Genomic DNA, 23,653 nt, shown 5'->3' with positions numbered 1-23,653 from the left:
TGGGGCAAGTCTGAGAGATACAAGATGAAAAGGATTGGGGCGATCAAGTAACCTTCTCGAACTCGTCTTTCGATGTTAATTACACGAGACAAGTTACTCTGCCTGTTCATTCTCTCTCGTAAAGTCGAGTTATGATGCCGCTCTATAAGAATGGCTAACATGTTAAAATGGCAAGCTTTCCTAGAATTCTTGAATAAGGAAATACCCGGTTAAGATTAGAGAACATGATTACGCCTTATTAGTTCTTACTCTTGTAGTATATTACCCCCCTTCCTGCCCCCCTTTATGTGCATGTTAGTCCTCTACGTCTTGTTTGTCCATATGTTTTATCTTACAAATATGCTATATAACTATTCGATTATTAAAACTGCATTTGATGTATTAGAATACAATATTATACTAATTACATAAGGTGCTATTGTTGCTCAATGAACTGTTAATGAACATTCCATACTATAGCCATGTGTGGCCTTGTGATATTACATTTGGTGTTTTAAAATGGTATGCAAATCTTATATAATGGATTCAATAAAATACTTAAACATAAAAAGAATGGTGAATAGGTTATCAGGTAGCCCCCAACTCCCCAATTTCCTCTGTATTCGATCTCTATTCGGACAAATCTCAGTTCGGTAGAGTGATAAAGCTCAGATCCGTATAGTGATAAAGCTCGGTTCCATACAGTGCTTAAGTGCAGCTCCATGCACACAGTGATGAAGCTCAGATCCGTATAGTGATAAAGCCAGTGCTTAATTTGTGGGGAGGTTCTCCAGGGCTCATCCCCGGCACTTATTTCGGAGCCTCTGTATTTATTTTCTAAGACTCAGTCTGATTATGAGGTGGTGTTTTGGAAACGTTGTTATTTTAACTCTCATTCAGTAGTTGTCGCACAGCAAGGGGACACAGTGCGCATTGGGCGTGGTCTGCTGATTCTGGGCTAGTTCATTGTTATTCCTGAACCTAATGACCCAGATGGGTTGGACACTGCTAGCTTTCATGGATCACAATGAGTTGGAAGGTGACAATGCTGGGTGCTCCAGTAATCCTGTATGACAATGGTGCTGGTCTGCTACTGCAGGGTGGGTTGAGAAGAAGAGGACATTCACCAGCCAGCAGCACCAACACAGGGGCAAAGGGGACAGTCACCAGCCAGCAGTCACCAGCCAGCAGCACCAACACGGGGGAAAAGGGGACAGTCACCAGCCAGCAGTCACCAGCCAGCAGCACCAACACAGGGGCAAAGGGGGCAGTCACCGGCCAGCAGCACCAACACAGGGGCAAAGGGGACAGTCACCAGCCAGCAGTCACCAGCCAGCAGCACCAACACAGGGGCAAAGGGGACAGTCACCAGCCAGCAGCACCAACACAGGGGCAAAGGGGACAGTCACCAGCCAGCAGTCACCAGCCAGCAGCACCAACACAGGGGCAAAGGGGACAGTCACCAGCCAGCAGTCACCAGCCAGCAGCACCAACACAGGGGCAGGGGGGACAGTCACCAGCCAGCAGTCACCAGCCAGCAGCACCAACACAGGGGCAAAGGGGACAGTCATCAGCCAGCAGTCACCAGCCAGCAGCACCAACACAGGGGCAAAGGGGACAGCCACCAGCCAGCAGTCACCAGCCAGCAGCACCAACACAGGGGCAAAGGGGACAGTCACCAGCCAGCAGCACCAACAGAGGGGCAAAGGGGACAGTCACCGGCCAGCAGCACCAACACAGGGGCAAAGGGGACAGTCACCGGCCAGCAGCACCAACACAGGAGCAAAGGGGACAGTCACCGGCCAGCCGCACCAACAGAGGGGCAAAGGGGACAGTCACCGGCCAGCAGCACCAACACAGGAGCAAAGGGGACAGTCACCGGCCAGGAGCACCAACACAGGGGCAAAGGGGACAGTCACCGGCCAGCAGCACCAACACAGGAGCAAAGGGGACAGTCACCGGCCAGGAGCACCAACACAGGGGCAAAGGGGACAGTCACCGGCCAGCAGCACCAACACAGGGGTAAAGGAGCTACTCACTGGCCAGGAGCACCAACACAGGAGCAAAGGGGACAGTCACCGGCCAGCAGCACCAACACAGGGGTAACACCAGGGAAAAGGCCCCTTCCTGAGTGGAGCGTCTGTCATGAGCGCCAAAGTATACACAGAGATGTTGCTGCAGTGTTTGACAGGCAAGTTCAGAAGTGCAGGAAGGACTTTTCCTGTAAAGGAGGGGAGCATGTTTACTGGGGTTTCGGTGGATCGATGGTCAACATGTTCCACTTTCCGTCTATTGAATCAGAGCAAAATGCTAACAACCACGGCCTGTTTAAAGAATCCAACATTTGCATTAAACTAGTATCTTATTTTATGCCGACTGCTATCTATAAATTGCACAGCCGTGGATGGTGGCCCCAGTGGCCCGGGAGGTGCCTGGCCGATGTGTCCCAGATTTTATTGAAAATATTTGGGTCCTGGCACATATTGTTGTACAAATTAAGCAGTGAATAAAGCACATCTCAGTACAGCGCTAAAGCACAGCTCAGTACAGCGCTAAAGCACAGCCCAGTACAGCGCTAAAGCACAGCTCAGTACAGCGCTAAAGCACAGCTCAGTACAGCGCTAAAGCACAGCCCAGTACAGCGCTAAAGCACAGCTCAGTAGAGCGCTAAAGCGCAGCTCAAGTTCCTGGAGCTGCGAATTGTCTCCCCAAATAATAGAAGGGCGGTGCCTTCTGTGCCAGCTCTTCACTTATTTTGAAGGTTTGCAAACCTCTGCTCCCCCGATCCCCCTGCATCTACGGCTTCTCTGCCGCTCCTGGCCATCCTAGCAAAGGGTCCAGAGCCCATCCTGGTTACCCTGTCAAGTCCCAAAGTAAGGTCGGGCACTGGACGCGACCCTCGGGCCACATGTCCCCCAGCAGATGCCCACCCCCGTAGACCCTGTGTCTTGGCATCGCCGGAGATATGCGCTATTATTCTTGTGCATTTAGTTAATTTACATTTTAAGCGCAATTTATTACATAAAATACAGTGGAACGTAAAAATGATAAAATAACAATTGTTTAATATAAATATGATATTCATTATAAAATGCTCGAGAACATTTGACACAAAATGTCTCTGATGTTCACAACAAATCATTCCGTTCATCTGCGTTTACGAGAAACATATGTGCATATACTGCTTTGAAGATAATTGTCTCTATTTGAATTGTGACTTTAGCGTCTTCCGTGCGCCCGCGGGGGTCCCGGAAGACGCGTGTCCCACCTGTGCCTGAGCGCAGCGGCCGCATATAGCGCTTCGAGGCCCCTGTTCCCTTCTACCTCACTCGGCTGCAGACACCTGCAAAGCCTGGCAGCGCGCCCAGCTCAGGAGCAGAGGCTCCAGCTCACCCTCCTTGGTGCCCCCCGTGCCCCCTCGCCCTCAGCGCTGCTCTCCAACCCCTGCCCGCACGTGTCTGGTGTGTATCCGTCGGCGAGGCCCGGGGTGGGGGCTTACTGGAACGGCGATAAAGGGGGGTGCCGGGGGTGCCTGTGCCCCAAGACCCGCGATGGACTGACTTCTATCGGTGCTTAGTATCGCTGCTGGCAGCAGGTACACGCATGCGTTGGGGGTGTGTAGGTGCACGCTGGCTATGCACCCCCCCCCCCACCCAAGAGAAGAGGTACGTAGGCGACGGTCACAGAGAAGGGGAGGGTTGCATGCAGCAGCCGGGGGCTCCTATCAGGACTAGAAATGCAGGCCCACTGGCCAGCACGCCAGCCAAGGGCGCCAACGACACCGGGCTCCCTCGTGCCCCAGTGCCAGCTGCGGGTTTATTCGTGTGTCGAGGCGGAAGGCCGGGCCTCGCGGCGGGCACTGGGGGGGCTAGGCTTTGCTGCGCCGCCCGTGGGGCGCCTGGACGCTGTCCATCGCAGCGCCAGTTCAAGGCGCCACTGGGCGCGACTCTGCTTGGACCTTTGACCCCTCTTCTCATGGTGACCTGAATGTCTGCATTACTCCCGGAGTAATGATCAGCGTTACTCCGGGTGTCTCTGGGCCGGGGCACCGGGTCGCCATGTATCCAAACAGCATGGTGATTTATCCTGACCTTAAGGCACTGTCTGATGGGCGCCTCGATGCCATTCGAAGGGCCTCCAGGCGCTGGGCGGGCGATTACAGGTTATAAAGCCATGCTGGAACCTCCCAAAAAACACGCATGTTGGGCTATTGGGGTACACCGCGCAGAACCCCGCACACTGACACCCGCTAATAAGCATTGATAAGCACGCGAACCCCCCATTTAATACATAGTACGGGGATATCCGCAAAACACCTAATGCGAATCATTTATAAGCACACGATTACCTAAAAATACCCAGTCAATATCAGTAATAAATACTGGATGGGGGGGGGCTACAAAACACCCAAGACTAAGCATTAGTAAGCAAGTGAATGTGCATAAATACCCGGTAATTAAGTACTAAATACAACAGAATGACCCCTAAAACATCCATTTATAAACATGTATGAGCACACGATTGCCTAAAAATACCCAGTCAATACCAGTAATAAATACTAGGTTACCTACAAAACACCCAATCATAAGCATTAATACGCACGTCAATATGCATAAATACCCGGTTATCCTAAGTACCAAATAGTACAGAATTACCCCCAAAACACCCATTAATTATCATTGATAAACACAGAATAACCTACACATACTTCGGTATTATCAGTAACAAATACTACAGAATTACCGAGGAAACGCCTAATAACAAAGCATTGCAAAGCAGATGAATACCCATGGATACCGTGGTATTACAGGTAATAAATGCTACAGGGTTACCAGCTAAACGCCCGATGGCCAGTGCTGAGAAACCATTGCAGACCTGCACCAATGAGTGGCAGTTCTGAGCACCACGAAAGCCTACACATAAATACCCAGGTATTGACAGTGATAAATACTCATGGAATACTCACAAGACCGGCAGAAATCCTCACGCATACCCCGGGGATCCCCGGGTCTAAACACAAGAGTAGCGAGAACCCCTCCACTCTAGGGCCGCCCCCACTGCACGGCGGTATGATCAGCAATACCCGGGAAATACCCCCGATATTAGCAGCACCATGCGCGAGTATTCTCAGTAATAATACCCGCAGAAATACCCAGCAATCCCCACACATGCCCGATATTAGCAGTAAGAACACCGCAGGAGTGCACAGAGCGGGGATACTCACCCCCACTAAATACCCGGGAACGCGCGGCTGTCGCCTCCACTTCCTGCGGGTGTATAGGCGGGGGTTACTGCACCCATTCGTGGGGTACGTGGTGAGGTGACAGGCCTGCGGTGGTGATTGCCAGGAGTGTCCAGAACACACGAGTATTCTCAGCAGTACCCCAGGCGCATATCCGGCACCCGGAACCCTTAAAACCCGCGGGATAGCCGGGGCCAGCGAGGGAGGCGGCACTGCCACCCTTTGCGGGGTGCACGCATATTAGAAGCCCCCCACGCCGAGCCTCCCTGGAGCTGCAGGCTCGGCTCCCGGTTTGCAATGGGGATTTCCCGTTGGAAAACTCTTCCGTAAGTCAGGCTTGGAAGATGGAGAGGGGGCGCAAAACGGCGCCAATTCAGAAAAACCTCTCGAATAAAGCAACTAGGACTCGAAGTGCGTGTGCGTGCGTGCGAGGCGGAGCGGCACGTGCTGTGTGTGTTTACAATGCGCCTCTTCTGGTTCCGTAAAAAAACAAGAAATACTGAGGTCCTTTGCTCTCAGTCCGCAGGAGTGAATATACGCGGCCTATCCGCGCCATATCTACACGGAATTCTGCGCGTGTCTTCTCCCAGATACGCGAAGGGCCTGGTTTACTGAACTGTTTTCGATGGGTATTGCCCATGGTGAAACATTTGTGTAAATCAGGCCCTTAGTAGGGGTCGGGGATTTGGGGTGTTGAAGCGTTCTTTTTCTAGAATGCGCCTTTGCATCGTGTTGTGTTTTCCCCCAAAAAGTCGGGGATCCAAGGAGGAGATAGGCACAGATATATCCCCCCACACACACCACCCAGGGAGAGTCACGTGGTCAGGCAGGGTCCCGTGCATATAAATTCCCGATTTTTGGTCATTTATAGTTCCCTGTCCGCCGTCAGGAGGAGGGGAGACAAAGAAACTTTAGGGGTCGCCTTGGAGATAGGTACCTCTGTCGATACAGGACAGAGGGTCAATGCACCTGCTGCAGCGATTGGTGTGTGACTCAAAGGCCAGGCGACATTAGAGACACTTCCATATGGCCTGGCCCGGTCCCGGGGGTTCGACTCCCCCCTCCCCACTGTATTAACACACTTCCCCACACTCGCTGGGGACTGGCACTGCTCCCTACACCCCCGTAGGTTTAAATATCGGTGGGGCAGCTCATACATTATAACACAATTAATAAAATATCAATGCATTGGGTAAAAACAAGATCGGTCTGGACAGCGCCGAAAAGCAGGAATAATCTGCCCTTGGACGCTATATCGAAAACTCAAAATATAACAGATGGGGCGAATCTGCGGGAGACTTCAGCCGTCACTGTTTCCGCCCTCTCCACGTGATGAAAGGAGGAGCTGTCTGTGGACGGTTCCGACAGTGCACACTTGCTGTGGTCTGGCCCAGGCCCGGTCACCGAGATAACTCGGCGGGTTTAGCAGTGGCAGTGCAGAGTTGCATCTCCCACAGGTACATCGAAAAGTGCCGCAGTGGAGACTCAGCATTTCACCATTCCGGCCTATATGAAAAGTGTACCATTGAGTAGGGTAATAGCAGCAGACAGCGTTAGGGGGGGGGGTCGGGGCGAAGTATCCCTCTGATTGGTATACCAGTGTAAACGCCTTGCCGTCATTGGAATTGTGTTTGTAATTATTATGTTTATATAGTGCCTTTCTTAAAACGCTGCACATTTTAACAACAGGATACAATCTTAGTGCAATTTAGTTGCAACATCGCAAGCGACCTGTAATAAAAAAACAACATCACAATTGTGCTGTAATCAGTTATTGCGCTTTAGTTGTGACGTCACAATGTCTGCTGCCTTTGTCCGCGCGGGGCAGAATTGCAGCTGCCACTGCAGGAATTAATGAAAGCTGTGGCCGGCTGCTGACATGCCTGGCTTGCAGGGTAGCTCTCCGCCTCACTGTGCAGCCATCAATGGAGAAGGGGCTGTCTATGGCAGAGCGTTTCCCTCCCGCACTTCTGGAGCCAGAATCCGCATATTATCACTTTTTAAAGCACAAAATGAAAACATGTGTTCGATGCCATTTATTAATGTGCTTGGAGTATTTTCCGGCAGCGCGCGAGAAGCTGCGTGAACCCGATCCTGAATGAATGATATATTGCGGTGCGTGTATTCCCCGGGTGGAGCGCCCCCACCTCGCCAAGTCACCCCAGAGCTCCTTCGCCTCTTCCTGTATTAAATGGATATCCTCCTGGCGATATCTTATATACCCATCATTATTCATATTGTTATGATCACTGCAGCGCTTAGAAGCGGGTATTAGCTTTAGAGGAACGACGCAGAACATGGCGTATATTCGTGTCAGCAATGCAGGTCGCCAAGAGCACGATTTGCCACCTTTGACCCCTTGAGATAGTTTATGGGTAATTTCTAAGCTGTTCAGCGCTGACACGGGCCGACTCAGCCCTTCACCCTTCTAAGCGAAATCCGCGCGGTTACGTGTAATTCTGATAACGGGTATTATTTCAGCACTTTGCGGGGGGTTCCGAGAACATGTTATTATTAGCAAAGCAATGGGCCACGTGACAGGGGGCATATAGCGTGCCCGTGGGTGCTCCTATGCGTTCATAGGGCGCTCGGGGGGTGGCAAGGAACGCCCCTATATGCGACCCCATCTGGGAAGGAAAAACAACGCGAAACATCCCGGGAGACCGCGCACCCACCTCGCGCGTGTGCCCCACTCACGCGCGTGCGTGTCTTTCTGCACGCCCTTGCTGCGCGTGCAGGACACTGGCATGGGAGGCGTGCCGGCCAGCGAGGTATAGCGGGGCGGAACCCCAGAGCGCTGATATCGCCAATACCGAGGTATTGCGTGAAAGAGGCGGCAATTCCGGCCGGTTTTGCAGCGGAACCCTGAGGAAGCGCACACGCGGGCAGGGAAACACGCGCCATCCGAGCAGCACGCAGGGAACTCGACTTTCCTTCGGAAGAAATACATGCAGATGGGGGGCCATTTCCCCTCCTCCTTTTCTGGCAAAATAAGGACTAGAAATAGCGCCTTCATGATACCTCCCGCCTGCACAGAGGAAGGCGCATTTTTGCACCGGTTCGGAGAGGACCCGGGACCGCTTCCGTGTAAAGAAATCGCGAGGGAGGGCTCAGCTGCCGGGGATTTTTTTTAAATTTAAAATAATTAATATTCTAAAATAAAGATAACATGAACCGCCCCAAGAGCAGCGACTGGGAGAGATGTAACGATAGCGCCGAACGATTTAATATTTAGCTATTTGTTATTAAATGTTGTGTTATTATCAGGTGGTGATAATTATAAGACTACACGTGTTTTAATATCACTGATAATATTATGCTGACTGTGGCCCTTCTGGGCGCTAAGAATCCACAGATTCAGCTCTGGGCGCTTTAGAAGGGCGGCTTAAATCGCTAGCACTAGGAAGAGCGAAGAGAAGCCGCTCCTATAAATGTTGATATATTTACAGACACCCCGCAGAGAGGCCGCCCAGCCCCCGGGGGTGGGGGCAATCTCTGCATTGGGATTTCCTCTGGAAGCTTCTGGGTGCATTGCGCTGTGCACACATTCATTCATACAAGTTAAAAACAACGCACAGGAGGGTTAGCAGTTCCCAGAGAAGACCCCTTAAAAAGACCGGTAAGCCCCCCTCCACCCCTCCCTCGTGTACACAGGACACTTTCAGAAAGCTCACCCGACGAGTGCAAAAAGCTACTGTACCCCTCAAACAGACACAGTGCCCCCGGCAAACCACAAACTCTACTTTGGAGCCTAGAGGGGCACCCCCAGAAAGAGCCCCCACGGTTCACTCCTACTCAGGTGCTCTACTTCCCTAACGAGGGCCCCGTAGCCATGACAACAGCCCCCACCGCTCCCCCACCCCACCCGCACCGCCGCTCCTGCAGCTTCCTGTCCAATACCCGTGGACATTGCCAAAGAGTAGAAGAGCCGGGGCGCTGGTGCAGTTAGTTTGGGGAGCTTTTTTTCGGTGTTGGCTGAAAGGCACTCTGGGAGAGTTTGGGAAAGTCTGTGAGAGACCAAGCACTGGCTGACCACTCACTCTTCAGTGAGGGTGTGGAGGCCGCGGGCTCTGGGCGGCCTAAAGTCCGGTGTGAACACCCGCCCCCTGACAGATTGAGTGCCAGAACCCTGTGTATACCCCCCCCCCGCCCCCACCCCAACACGACAACACGATGGCGGATACTGTGTGAAAGTGCCCGGCGTGTGCCAATGCACACGGCTGTATATCAAAGTGCCACAGCGCAGTGTGCCAGGACAGCACTTATCCGGTTGATGAAAGGCGGAGCCGCCGCCCCTCCCGCACCCAGAAGAGTCGAGCATTCTCACAGCTAGATCAAGAACTACAAAATTCACATTATGTCGGGGACCCCAGGGCTGTCCCAGCACCAGGCTCCCCTTTGACCCCCCGCTGAAGTTCTCTGGACGCACAAAGACAGGCCTGTCCTCCTGCGAGCTAGGACTGGCCTCTGCGACAGCCCGTGTGGGCTCGGGGCACTGGGGGCACCTCACCCAAGAGCCCAGACTTAAGTCAGGGGGCCCTGGGTGCACTAACAAGAGGGTGGGTCGGGGTGTACCCCCTCCCCCGACACAGGCCCAGAGGTATGGCCTGTATCCTCATATGAGCGAAGCACATGGGGCAGAGGCAGTGGCCCCTATAGTGCTCTCGGCTCCCTGTAGAAGTTAGGGACCCCAGAGGACCACCCTAACCCCCCCCCCCCGCGATCCAGATACCGACCTACCGCCTCCCCAGAGCAGGCACCGTAGAATCGCCAGGCCATTCAACAAAGGTCTGGAGCCTCCGCGGGGAGTCCGGGGGATAGCGCCTTGACGCGTGCAGCCGCAAGCGCAGTCCACAGCTGTTGCACTCGCCTACTCTGTGGACAAGTTTGCGGAAGTCTGATAGAAATGAGGGGGGTTTAGGAGACGGGTCTGAGAGATGAGGGGGTGGCAGTAGCCGTGTGTACAGCCGCCCCCCCCTGCGGGAGGGTGTGCCGGGGGCCCCCGCCGCCCTCCTGAGCGCTGTCACCGCTGTCACTGTGGCAGCTGCAGCCGAGTTCCACGTGCAGAGGCCCCGCCTCGGATCCCGGATACCTGCGGACTGCACACCTGGCAGTGCACAGGTGAGAGGCGGCCGGAGGGCGCCCCCTGGCGGCCTCGGTGTGCACGAGCAGCTGCGGCTCAGGGAACCCGCAGGAGCTCTCCGGGCCCCCCTCATCCAGGGACCCGCAGGGAGTCAGCCGGACCCCGCAATGCCCACAGGCACTTCCGTGGCACCAGCCAGAGCCGCGGCGGACCTGCGGGCAGCGCCATTGCTTCGCACAGGCCCCACTGCACCTTCACGGACTCCCCAGGCGCCAGCTGCCCCGAAACAACCCCCCAGCCCGAGATCAAATGGTCCAGCCCCAGGCACCACCCGCAGGACAAGGGACCCTTCCCAGCTCCAGGCACCACCCGCAGGACAAGGGACCCCCCCAGCCCCAGGCACCACCTGCAGGACAGGGGACCCCCTCCCCAGCCCCAGGCACCACCCGCAGGACAGGGGACCCCCTCCCCAGCTCCAGGCACCACCCGCAGGGCAGGGGCCCCTCTCCAGCCCCAGGCACCACCTGCAGGACAGGAGACCCCCTCCCCAGCCCCAGGCACCACCCGCAGGACAGGGGCCCCTCCCCAGCCCCAGGCACCACCCGCAGGGCAGGGGCCCCTCCCCAGCCCCAGGCACCACCCGCAGGACAGGGCCCTCTCCCCAGCCCCAGGCACCACCTGCGGGGCAGGGTCCCTCCCCAGCCCCAGGCACCACCCGCGGACAGGGGCCCCTACCCAGCCACAGGCACCACCCGCGGGGCAGGGGCCCCTACCCAGCCCCAGGCACCACCCGCAGGGCAGGGGCCCTCCCCAGCCCCAGGCACCACCCGCAGGGCAGGGGCCCCTCCCCAGCCCCAGGCACCACCGCAGGACAGGGGCCCCTCCCCAGCCCCAGGCACCACCCGCAGGACAAGGCCCTCTCCCCAGCCCCAGGCACCACCCGCAGGGCAGGGGCCCCTACCCAGCCACAGGCACCACCCGCAGGGCAGGGGCCCTCGCCAGCCCCAGGCACCACCCGCAGGGCAGGGGCCCCTCCCCAGCCCCAGGCACCACCCGCAGGACAGGGGCCCCTCCCCAGCCCCAGGCACCACCCGCAGGACAGGGCCCCTCCCCAGCCCCAGGCACCACCCGCGGACAGGGGCCCCTACCCAGCCACAGGCACCACCCGCAGGGCAGGGGCCCCTCCCCAGCCCCAGGCACCACCCGCAGGACAGGGGCCCCTCCCCAGCCCCAGGCACCACCCGCAGGACAGGGCCCCTCCCCAGCCCCAGGCACCACCCGCGGACAGGGGCCCCTACCCAGCCACAGGCACCACCCGCAGGGCAGGGGCCCCTACCCACCCACAGGCACCACCCGCAGGGCAGGGGCCCTCCCCAGCCCCAGGCACCACCCGCAGGGCAGGAGACGCATAACTTTTGCTCCTGTTTCAATTAACAAAGATTCCGAAAATGAACATTAGTCGACCCCCTCCCCCCCTCAACCCCCCCAGAGGAAGACATCAGCGGCAAAAGATCTTCCCCACCTGCAGGGACCCCCAGGACAGGAGACCCCCTGCGCCCGCAGGGACAGAGGGCACCAGCAGTCGCGGCCTCTGCCACGAAGTTAGAGAAAGATTCCAACCCCCCCTCCCGCACAGTTTGCTCACCTCCTGAGGGTCCGAGTAGTAGCTGCTCCAATCGGGGGTCTCCTGTCCTTCCATTTTCACCGCCCCCAACATCATGGCAGCGGGGGGCCAGCGGCAGGCATTCAGCCCGGACAGGGGCAACGCGGGACGAACAGGCGGCGTATGGGCAGGGGTGACCGCGCCCCCACTTCCAAACCAGCACAAAGACCCCAAAGTAGGAGACCCGAAGCAGGAGTCGCGTGGCGCGCTGCCCCCCTGCTGCTCACTCTGCACCTGAGGAGGGTGAGGTGCAGACTGGGGCGAGACTGCGCGAGCTGCCGTGGAGCCTTCCCCCTCCCCTCCCTTCCTCCCTCCCTCGCCTCACTCCTCCCCTCTCTCCTTCCCTATCCGCCCTCGGCCCCCACCCCTCTACAACGCTCTCCTGCATCCCCCCCACCCCGCCAACACTCCTCTGCAACCCCACGTCCACCCCCCTCTCTTCCCAAGGTCTTCTCTCCATCACTTCTGGGGGAGACCCTCGCCTCAGAGATTGCTGCTAAACTACACCGAACTGCACCAAAATACACTTCACCGCCCTACTCTACATAACATGCTATACATCAGACATCCAGGCTGTAGTGCGTGCATTTAATACCGGACACTGCCACACACTGCCTACTATCCCAGACCCTCGCCACTGACAGCCTTACACTGCCACACGCCGCCTGCTACCCCAGACCCTTGCCACTGCAGCCTTACACTGTCACATGCCGCCTGCTACCCCAGACCCTCGCCACTGCAGCCTTACACTGTCACACGCCGCCTGCTACCCCAGACCCTCGCCACTGCAGCCTTACACTGTCACACGCCGCCTGCTACCCCAGACCCTTGCCACTGCAGCCTTACACTGTCACATGCCGCCTGCTACCCCAGACCCTCGCCACTGCAGCCTTACACTGTCACACGCCGCCTGCTACCCCAGACCCTCGCCACTGCAGCCTTACACTGTCACACGCTGCCTGCTACCCCAGACCCTCGCCACTGGCAGCCTTACACTGTCACACGCTGCCTTTTACCCCAGACCCTCGCCACTGGCAGCCTTACACTGTCACACGCCGCATGCTACCCCAGACCCTCGCCACTGACAGCCTTACACTGTCACATGCCGCCTGCTACCCCAGACCCTCGCCACTGGCAGCCTTACACTGTCACATGCTGCTTGCTACCCCAGACCCTCGCCACTGGCAGCCTAACACTGCCACATGCCGCATGCTACCCCAGACTCTCGCCACTGGCAGCCTTACACTGCCACACACGCCGCCTGCTACCCCAGACCCTCGCCACTGCAGCCTTACACTGTCACACGCTGCCTGCTACCCCAGACCCTCGCCACTGACAGCCTTACACTGTCACACCCCACATGCTACCCCAGACCCTCGCCACTGCAGACTTACACTGTCACACGCTGCCTGCTACCCCAGACCCTCGCCACTGGCAGCCTTACACTGCCACACGCTGCCTGCAAACCCAGACCCTCACCACTGGCAGCCTTACTCTGTCACACGCTGCCTTTTACCCCAGACCCTCACCACTGGCAGCCTTACACTGCCACATGCCGCATGCTACCCCAGACCCTCGCCATTGACAGCCTTACACTGCCACACACCGCCTGCTACCCCAGACCCTCGCCACTGCAGCCTTACACTGTCACACGCTGCCTGCTACCCCAGACCCTCGCCACTGGCAGCCTTACACTGCCACACGCTGCGTGCTACCTCAGACCCTCGCCACTGCAGCCTTACACTGTCACACGCTGCCTGCTACCCCAGACCCTCGCCACTGGCAGCCTTACACTGCCACACGCTGCCTGCTACCCCAGACCCTCGCCACTGCAGCCTTACACTGTCACACGCTGCCTGCTACCCCAGACCCTCGCCACTGGCAGCCTTACACTGCCACACGCTGCCTGCTACCCCAGACCCTCGCCACTGGCAGCCTTACACTGCCACACGCTGCCTGCTACCCCAGACCCTCGCCACTGGCAGCCTTACACTGTCAGATGCTGCCTTTTACCCCAGACCCTCGCCACTGACGGCCTTACACTGTCACACGATGCCTGCTACCCCAGACCCTCGCCACTGGCAGCCTTACACTGTCACACGCTGCCTGCTACCCCAGACCCTCGCCACTGGCAGCCTTACACTGTCACATGCTGCCTTTTACCCCAGACCCTCACCACTGACAGCCTTACACTGTCACACGCTGCCTGCTACCCCAGACCCTTGCCACTGGCAGCCTTACACTGCCACACGCCGCATGCTACTCCAGACCCTCGCCACTGACAGCCTTACACTGTCACATGCCGCCTGCTACCCCAGACCATCGCCACTGGCAGCCTTACACTGTCACATGCTGCTTGCTACCCCATACCCTCGCCACTGGCAGCCTTACACTGTCACATGCCGCATGCTACCCCAGACCCTCGCCACTGGCAGCCTTACACTGCCACATGCCGCATGCTACCCCAGACCCTCGCCACTGGCAGCCTTACACTGCCACATGCCGCATGCTACCCCAGACCCTCGCCATTGACAGCCTTACACTGTCATACGCCGCCTGCTACCCCAGACCCTCGCCACTGGCAGCCTTACACTGTCACATGCTGCCTTTTACCCCAGACCCTCACCACTGGCAGCCTAACACTGTCACACGCCGCATGCTACCCCAGACCCTTGCCACTGGCAGCCTTACACTGCCACATGCCGCATGCTACCCCAAACCCTCGCCACTGACAGCCTTACACTGTCACACGCCGCATGCTACCCCAGACCTTCGCCACTGGCAGAAGTACACTGCCACACGCTTCATGCTACCCCATACCCTCGCCACTGGCAGCCTTACACTGTCACATGCCGCATGCTACCCCAGACCCTCGCCACTGGCAGCCTTACACTGCCACATGCCGCATGCTACCCCAGACCCTCGCCACTGGCAGCCTTACACTGCCACATGCCGCATGCTACCCCAGACCCTCGCCATTGACAGCCTTACACTGTCATACGCCGCCTGCTACCCCAGACCCTCACCACTGACAGCCTTACACTGTCACACGCCGCTTGCTACCCCAGACCCTCGCCACTGACAGCCTTACACTGGCACACGCCACATGCTACCCCAGAACCCACGCCACTGACAGCCTTACACTGTCACACACTGCCTGCTACCCCAGACCCTCACCACAGACAGCCTTAAACTGCCACACACCGCACGCTACCCCAGACACTCGCCACTGGCAGCCTTACACTGTCACACACTGCCTGCTACCCCAGACCCTCACCACAGACAGCCTTAAACTGCCACACACCGCACGCTACCCCAGACACTCGCCACTGGCAGCCTTACACTGCCACACGCCGCATGCTACCCCAGATCTTCATCACAGACAGCCTTACACTGTCACATGCCGCATGCTACCCCAGACCCTCGCCACTGCAGCCTTACACTGTCACACGCCACATGCTACCCCAGACCCTCGCCACTGACAGCCTTACACTGTCATACGCTGCCTGCTACCACAGACCCTCACCACTGACAGCCTTACACTGTCACACGCTGCCTGCTACCCCAGATCCTCACCACTGACAGCTGTACACTGTCGCATGCCGCATGCTACCCCAGTCCCTCGCCACTGATAGCCTTACACTGGCACACGCCACATGCTACCCCAGAACCCACGCCACTGACAGTCTTACACTGTCACACACTGACTGCACGCCCAGATCCTCGCCACAGACAGCCTTAAACTGCCACACACTGCACACTACCCCAAACCCTCACCACTAACAGCCTTACGCTGCCACACACCGCACGCTACCCCAGACCCTCGCCACAGACAGCCTTACACTGTCACATACTGCCTTTTACCCCAGATCCTCACCACTGACAGCCTTACACTGTCACACGCTGCTTGCTACCCCAGACCCTCACCACTGACAGCCTAACACTGTCGCACGCTGCCTGCTACCCCAGAACCCACGCCATTGACAGCCTTACACTGTCACACACTGCCTGCTACCCCAGACCCTCGCCACAGACAGCCTTAAACTGCCACACACCGCACGCTACCCCAGACCCTCGCCACTGGCAGCCTTAGTGCTACAAACAGCATCGAAGTGGGCTCCAAGTGGCTGTTGGGCTGTTAGGCGGTGAGGTGGTGAGCACGGGCCCTCTTGGGTGTTTCACATTCTTAGAAATTTTTGGCCTGAGTGGTTTATTCTGTGGGGCTTTGAGCTTGCTTTTCCCGGAACGTACCATGCTAGGTTTAAATGGTTTCATGTTTGCGTAGTGGTCGCCCTTTAAAATTGTCTCCTTCCAAACCTGCAAACACGAAAAAAAGCCATATAAACAAACGAATGTCACTATCAAAGGACTTCGTGAGGAGTGACGCCTCCCTGCCGAGTGAAGGCACTGGCCTGGCAGAGCATTGGGGCCCGGTAACTGACCAGGATCTAATAAAGCATGAGGTGGCATTCTCCTATGTGCGTGCTCAGGCACTCGTAGCTGCAACAAATCTCCCTCCTTTGGTGCTGATCCTCCACCAAGTAAGCCTTCTTTCAAACCACCGCGCAAAAGTTTTCTTAGCATGCGTATGGATATTGTAGCTCCTGGCCCTGAACAATCCATTGATGATACTCCCTCCTCACCTTCTGACAACTCCATACTAGCCCCGGTCGTACTCGCGGCTCTTGAAAAACGGGTGCGGCCATCGGTTGGTTCTTCCACGCCAGTCACCTACCCTAGTTCCAGAAGAGCTGATGTGCACATTCATTGTAAAGACGTGGTACATATGGAGGACATAAACATCTCACCAGCACCTCCTCTTAATGAAACCAAACCTTCCAACTCTCCTGCTTCTAGCTCTTGGCCCTCCTCCCCAACTTGAGAACCAAGTGGCACTACAAAATCTGGAATAGACCCCTCGTATTCGCCTGACAAAAAGCTTTCGAATCATCCATTGGGTTTTGACATCTTGGAACCCACTGCAGACATGCAATCCCTAGAAGCATCTTACCCCGTACTAACAAGAATACTCAATTTATTGGATCGTGGCCACGAGTACACGCATTATGAATTAAGGGACTGTAAATCAGCGTTAACAGAAATCCTATTAAAAATTAATAAATTGGAGGGTTTTATATTTGCTGACAGTCTTAGACGGGTACCAGAGGCACAGCAACCGTTAAAAATGAAAGCAGCTCATAATATCGCTGTGACTACGCAAACAGATGATCCAGCTGCCCCTCTGAAGGGATCTAAAATCACAAATGTTCCTTCTGCTACTTACTCATTCCCTCAATCATTTGCACAAACTGTGCTTGCCCCAAGACCTGACACCGCCTGCCACATTCTCATGCATGCCCAACTATGTATGGAAGTTGCTTTACATACTGAGAAGCTGGAACAGGTGCTATTCTTTTTGCAATCTGGTCCTGGGGGACTCTTTCGGCTGCATGGAGGGGGGTCAGGCATGCCATTCTGACAGCCCCTCAGCACTAACTAAATTATTTGAGAACAATGACCAAATTGACTCTGCTCCTGATAGCATTTCACCTGCTGTTGTGGAAAGTCCCCACCCTCATGCAGAGCGTTCCTTTATTTCAAGGAAAGAAAAAATACTTTTTTCCCGCGCCTTGAAAAGGAAAGTAGATCGAAAAAAAGCGACCCAAACTTCTCAAGAAAAACCTGTTGCCCAAGTACAAGTAAATGAAAAAACCAAAAAAAATATTGCAAAGAGCAACGCACCTGCACCATCGCTCGATCCAGAAGTATCGAAAATCAGTGAAAATGTCTTGGACCCTGGGGAAATTCTCCCCAATAAAATCTCCAAAAAAGTACCGTTTCAGAAGACGGATGCCCTTACTGACGAGAAAGTGCTCTCGTCGTCTCAGACTCAATTACCTAACTTTTCTAAAACTATTGACAACAAAACCACTCAAATAGGAAAGGTAGTAGAGGCACCATGTTTTAATAGTAAAATGGAGCTGGATAAGGAGACGGCTTCTGGGGCGATTTTAGCAAAGGATGAGCGATACCAGCCTCCTCACCCTGAGCAACACAGTGAGTCTGGCAAGAAGTCTCTTCTTTCGCAGGACTCAAAGGGTGTGGGTGGAAAGCAAAGGCAGCGGGACTCATCTCCAGTACATTGTGGGGGAGACTTTGAAGTGATGGAGGAAATGACCAAACACTCCTCTACGATCATAGGATGGGAAATTATTTCGGAAAAGAATGGCATAAGGCAACTTAAATCAATCTGCACTGTTGCAGGCCTTTACTCGTATTCCTGGTCTTTGCACTCTGCACACGACTGATATTGAGTGGATCACCCTGCCGCCAATTCAGAACCATCGTATGGTGTGTAAGGTGCAATCGGCCATTATTACCAACCTCCTCTTACAATACACGGAAGAGTTGCATTAAATCGGCCCGATGCTGTACCCCTTCGACTCTATAGATGACACCATTTCATTTAATGAAACTCCTTTGGTGCAAACTCCTGTGCAGCTACCAAATTCAGCTTCGGGTGTTGCACGGAGTGGGGTAAATGCAGAAGTTATTGCCCAATTAGTAGGCTTAGCCAATACTAGTAAGGACTGGTCATGGTTAGCCGCTTTACACAACACTCTAAACCCAGCTATGAACAACACTCCCCACTAACCAGCCATCAGACTTATCAATTTTGTCTTGGAACTCGTGTGGTTTTAGTAATTTAAAGTCATGGTTTAACAATGCACACGCACGTATTGAATGTGATATTATGTTATGCCAAGAAACTATGTGCGACCACAAACTCCTGTTGCCTGGATACACGGTACATCAAACAAAAGCGAAACGAGGCACATGTGGTAGGCCGTACGGTGGACTAGCAATATGCTTAAATACTAACCTAAATGCACTTGTGTTAGATGTATACAATGCAACTGCAATGTTGGCCGTACTGATCCTGCTTAAGGGTAAACAGTCCACTCCAATTCTTATTGTATGCCTATATCCCAATCCAGCTACTCTTAACCTACCACTTGCTTTTCAAGAGCTGGATACTTTATTTGACAAAGTTTTATCAGTACATCCTACCTGTGACATTGTTTTAGGAGGGGATTTCAATGCGTATTGTTTGAATACTAATTCCATCCTTGGCAATTGTGGGGCTACTCAGCAAGCGGGATATAGAGGGCGACTGTGGAAAGAGTACTTGGAATCTTGGGAACTGGACGTTCTCCCTTTTGAGACTGGCGATGGGTGTTATACTTGGAAGAGAGGTGGCAGCTCCACTTGTATTGACTATTTTGCCATATCTCGGGGCTTGTAGTTGCTCTCCAATAACATAAAAATCTATGATCCTGGCTATAGTGACCACTACATGATTAATTTGAACCTGCAGTTAGATGTGGCATTATTAGTCAAGGACAATCAGCAAAGGTTGCTGGAAGGGGATAGACCTGGGCTGTCAATTCGATGGGCCACCAAACTTTGTGATAAGGTAAATGATATGATCTCTGCACGCCTTACATTCTATTACAGCTCTTACCATCAGCGAATGTTCCCTAATCTAGAACTTGATGGTCTATCCAGAATAATAACTGGGGTAATAAACTCTCTGCAGTCAAATATTCCGCATCCTCTTGCAGGATCCACGATTCTAAATTCCAACATTATTCTCGAAGCAAAGAGATCAAAGAATGCGGCTCTCCGTGAAATTCGTAGAACCTGTTTGACGTGGGGGGATTTCCTTATGAAAAAAAAAGGGTCTTGAACACTTATCTAAATAAATGCAGAGATCATAAGCATTTCATTCCCAATCTGGTAAATTAGAAAATGTTTGGCACACTCTGCCATAGGGATAGACGATCCACATGGGCTTTGCTCAGGGCGGGTAGTGTTGTCCTCCCCACTGGCCAGTCTTCTATGATCTCTGCACAGGTCTGGAAGACTTTCTTCGAAAAAAAATGTGCCCTCCCAGCAGCCTTTGTAAAAATCGAGTATAAATGGACTAGTTTAGCCACTGCGTCTTTCTCACCATGGGAAACATTGTGTATAGAGGCCACGATAATCACATTAAAATACTCTAAAGCAGCTGGCCCGGATGGGATTCCTCCTTGTGTTCTCAAAAGGCATCCAGCTATGTGGGCTCAGATCTTCAAGAAACATTTTGATAACATCTTATCAAGCGCTGACACCTCCCCCTTCCTGGCTAAATTCCATCATCGTGCCAATATATAAAAAAGGAGTAAGGTCTGAGCCCGATTGCGTTAATTGATACTGCTGCGAAAGTGTTTGCTAGCTTGCTCCTGGGGGAATTACAAGCGGTCATCGGGCAGCTTAGGATTCTGTCCAGGTATCAAATTGGCTTCCGGGCAAGGATGGGTACTCCCCTTAATGCAACAATTATGGTGCATCTGCTAGCGAAAACCAAAATACGGGACTCTGGTCCACTTTACATGGAATCAATAGACCTTACCTCCGCATTTGACTGTGTCATACGTACACTACTCTGGAAAAAAATGGATGCTATGAATATACCTGAGTATATTATACAGTTGATATCCAAGCTTCATACAAATACCACCTATTTGGTAAGAGTCAACAATGAAGGTGCAACAACGCACCCGATAAAGATCGATGTTGGTGTCAAGCAAGGATGCAATCTAGCGGCCACGCTCTTCAATCTCTACTTTTGTGGCATTAATGACATCTGGAACAATCAGATTTCTTATCCGGCAAGGCTTGGTCATTTAAACATTCAATGGCCAGCCTTCGCCGACGATATTGTAATCTTTGATCCTACTCCCAAAGGCCTACAAATCAAATTAGACTGGTTTGCCTCTTATTGTCAGACCCACAACTTAAAATGCAATGTGAAAAAATCTCACATTCTGGTATTTAGGAATTTTAAGAGGAAAAACATCACCCGTAAGTGGAAAATTGAAAGCTTTCCTATAACCATAGTGCCTGCCATCCGCTCTCTTGGTTATACAATCACTGATTCCCATTCCTTGGCAATGTGGAAAGAGGTATTACATAAGAAAGCGGCTCCCCTTTCCACTCAAATGCGGATGGTTTACTTAAAGTTCTGTAAATGTTCATTGTTGCCACTAATGCAATTCTACATATTGAAGGTGGAATCTGTGCTCCTCTTCGCTTTGGATATGTGCCTTGTGAACATCAACAGCTATCTTGACCAGCTACAAGGACGCATACAGAAGGGGGCTCTGCGGTTGGCCAAATCCATTCCAAATGTGATAATAAGGCAAGAATTTGGTCTTACTGCTTTGTCCGCACGTCGGAACTGGCGCCTATTGTCCAAATTCGCTAGAATGCTATATCCACCAGATAATTGTTTGTATGAAGATTTAGGACAACTAATGGTCTCTTCTGAACGATCCTCCATTACGAATTATTACTCACAAATGGTCCATCTACTGGACGAAATTGCACTTGAACCAGCAGACTTGGAATTTAGACCAAATCATGTGAAATTGCGTATTATTGAACATGACTGGTGTAAAACGTTAAATCGAATAGCTGAACTTAAAGGATACAAGGAAGCAGCCCTCTTCTGTTCGCCTAGACGTCCACACAAACCGTATATAATTCAATTTCCTTGTAATAAAGCCAGGGAAACGTATTTTCATTTCAAAATGAACCAATCCCTAACTTTAGACAGAATTGGCAGTTGGAGCCCTCACCTAAAAACAGATGGGGTTTTGGGATGCAGGTTCTGTAATGGCGCCTCTATTAAAGAAACGCTGAAACATCTATTTATATTCTGTCCCCATTTTGGGACAACACGTTCATTAACAATTGCAACAGATGGTGCACTCCCTGAGGCTACCAGGGAATGGCTTTGGTTAGCCTGTATGTGGGGGACTAGAACGAGTTTTATATTGTCTTTGTCTGGACTATTAACAATCATAAATCATGAACTTGAGAATATGTTCCAAACGATTCAAGGGATAGAGTTCGGCTGATGTAACTAATACTTTTCTTGCATTGCTTTTGTTCAGCAAATGCGACTTGTCTGTTGCTATAGCTGATAGGTGATTGGGTGCTGCAAGTATTGCTTCCCTTCTGACATGCTTTTACGTAGAGGTTGGGCTTTGCTTACGCAATTCGGTAGCTTCTTCAAATTGAAGATGTCAAAACATTGGCTATATGGTGAACAGCAAATGAATGAACCTTTAAGTGTTTATTATATCATTTATATTAAATTGTATAATGTAGGTAAAGCGAACAGATTAGCAGGAAGGAAAACAGTTTATCTGAAAATATCAAATGTATAATACAAAGAAATGATTATTATTAAAGTATAAAAGTTGTAAAAGTTTGTTGATTGAACTAATAAACAACGGTTTGAATAAAAAAAAAACAGCCTTACACTGCCACACACCGCACGCTACCCCAGACCCTCACCACTGACAGCCTTACACTGTCACACGCCGCATGCTACCCCAGACCCTCACCACTGACAGCCTTACACTGTCACACGCCGCATGCTACCCCAGACCCTCACCACTGACAGCCTTACGCTGTCACATGCTGCCTGCTACCGCAGACCCTCACCACTGACAGCCTTACACTGTCACACGCCGCATGCTACCCCAGACCCTCGCCACTGACAGCCTTACACTGTCACATGCTGCATGCTACCCCAGACCCTCGTCACTGACAGTCTTACACTGTCACACACTGCCTGCTACCCCAGACCCTCACCACTGGCAGCCTTACACTGCCACATGCCGCATGCTACCCCAAACCCTCACCAGTGACAGCCTTACACTGTCACACGCCGCATGCTACCGCAGACCCTCACCACTGAGAGCCTTACACTGTCACACGCCGCATGCTACCCCAGACCCTCACCACTGACAGCCTTACGCTGTCCCACGCTGCCTGCTACCCCAGACCCTCGCCACTGATAGTCTTACACTGGCACACGCCACATGCTCCCCCAGAACCCACGCCACTGACAGAGTTACACTGTCACACACTGCCTGCTACCCCAGACCCTCGCCACAGACAGCCTTAAACTGCCACACATCGCACGCTACCCCAGACCCTCGCCACTAACAGCCTTACACTGCCACACACCACACGCTACCCCAGACCCTCGCCACAGACAGCCTTACACTGTCACATGCTGCCTTTTACCCCAGACCCTCACCACTGACTGCCTTACACTGTCACACGCCGCATGCTACACCAGACCCTCGCCACTGGCAGCCTTACACTGCCACACGCCGCATGCTACCCCAGACCCTCGCCACTGGCAGCCTTACACTGTCACACGCCGCATGTTACCCCAGACCTTCGCCACTGACAGCCTTACACTGTCAAACGCTGCCTGCTACCCCAGACCCTCACCACTGACAGCCTTACACTGTCACACACTGCCTGCTACCCCAGACCCTCACCACTGACAGCTGTACACTGTCACACGCTGCCTGCTACCCCAGACCCTCGCCACTGATAGCCTTACACTGGCACATGCCACATGCTACCCCAGAACCCACGCCACTGACAGACTTAGACTGTCACACACTGCCTGCTACCCCAGACCCTCGCCACAGACAGCCTTAAACTGCCACACACAGCACGCTACCCCAGACCCTCGCCAATAACAGCCTTACACTGCCACACACCGCACGCTACCCCAGACCCTCGCCACAGACAGCCTTACACTGTCACATGC

At 53.6% G+C, this 23,653-nt stretch overlaps 1 protein-coding gene across 2 annotated transcripts in view; it reads right to left on the bottom strand.

Annotated features, from left to right (window-relative positions):
* FOXA1 (forkhead box A1) overlaps positions 1 to 12,210 on the bottom strand; it is a 121,736-nt gene extending 109,526 nt beyond the window's left edge. The window contains exon 1 of one of the 2 annotated variants that reach the window (XM_069638412.1): positions 11,950 to 12,210. In XM_069638412.1, the coding sequence (XP_069494513.1) occupies positions 11,950 to 12,024 (75 nt within the window). In that variant the 5' untranslated portion in view covers positions 12,025 to 12,210. Of the gene's footprint in view, positions 1 to 9,957; positions 10,204 to 11,949 lie in introns of those variants that run through there. The other variant, XM_069638411.1, reaches the window with a different exon arrangement.
* Positions 12,211 to 23,653: the final 11,443 nt, after the last annotated feature.

The sequence above is a fragment of the Ambystoma mexicanum genome, chromosome 14 (genome assembly GCF_040938575.1).
Source record: "Ambystoma mexicanum isolate Mex_15411 chromosome 14, UKY_AmexF1_1, whole genome shotgun sequence".
NCBI classification, from domain to species: Eukaryota; Metazoa; Chordata; class Amphibia; order Caudata; family Ambystomatidae; genus Ambystoma; species Ambystoma mexicanum.
Note: the sequence above shows the minus strand (reverse complement) of the source record. Positions and strands in the feature narration are given on the sequence as shown.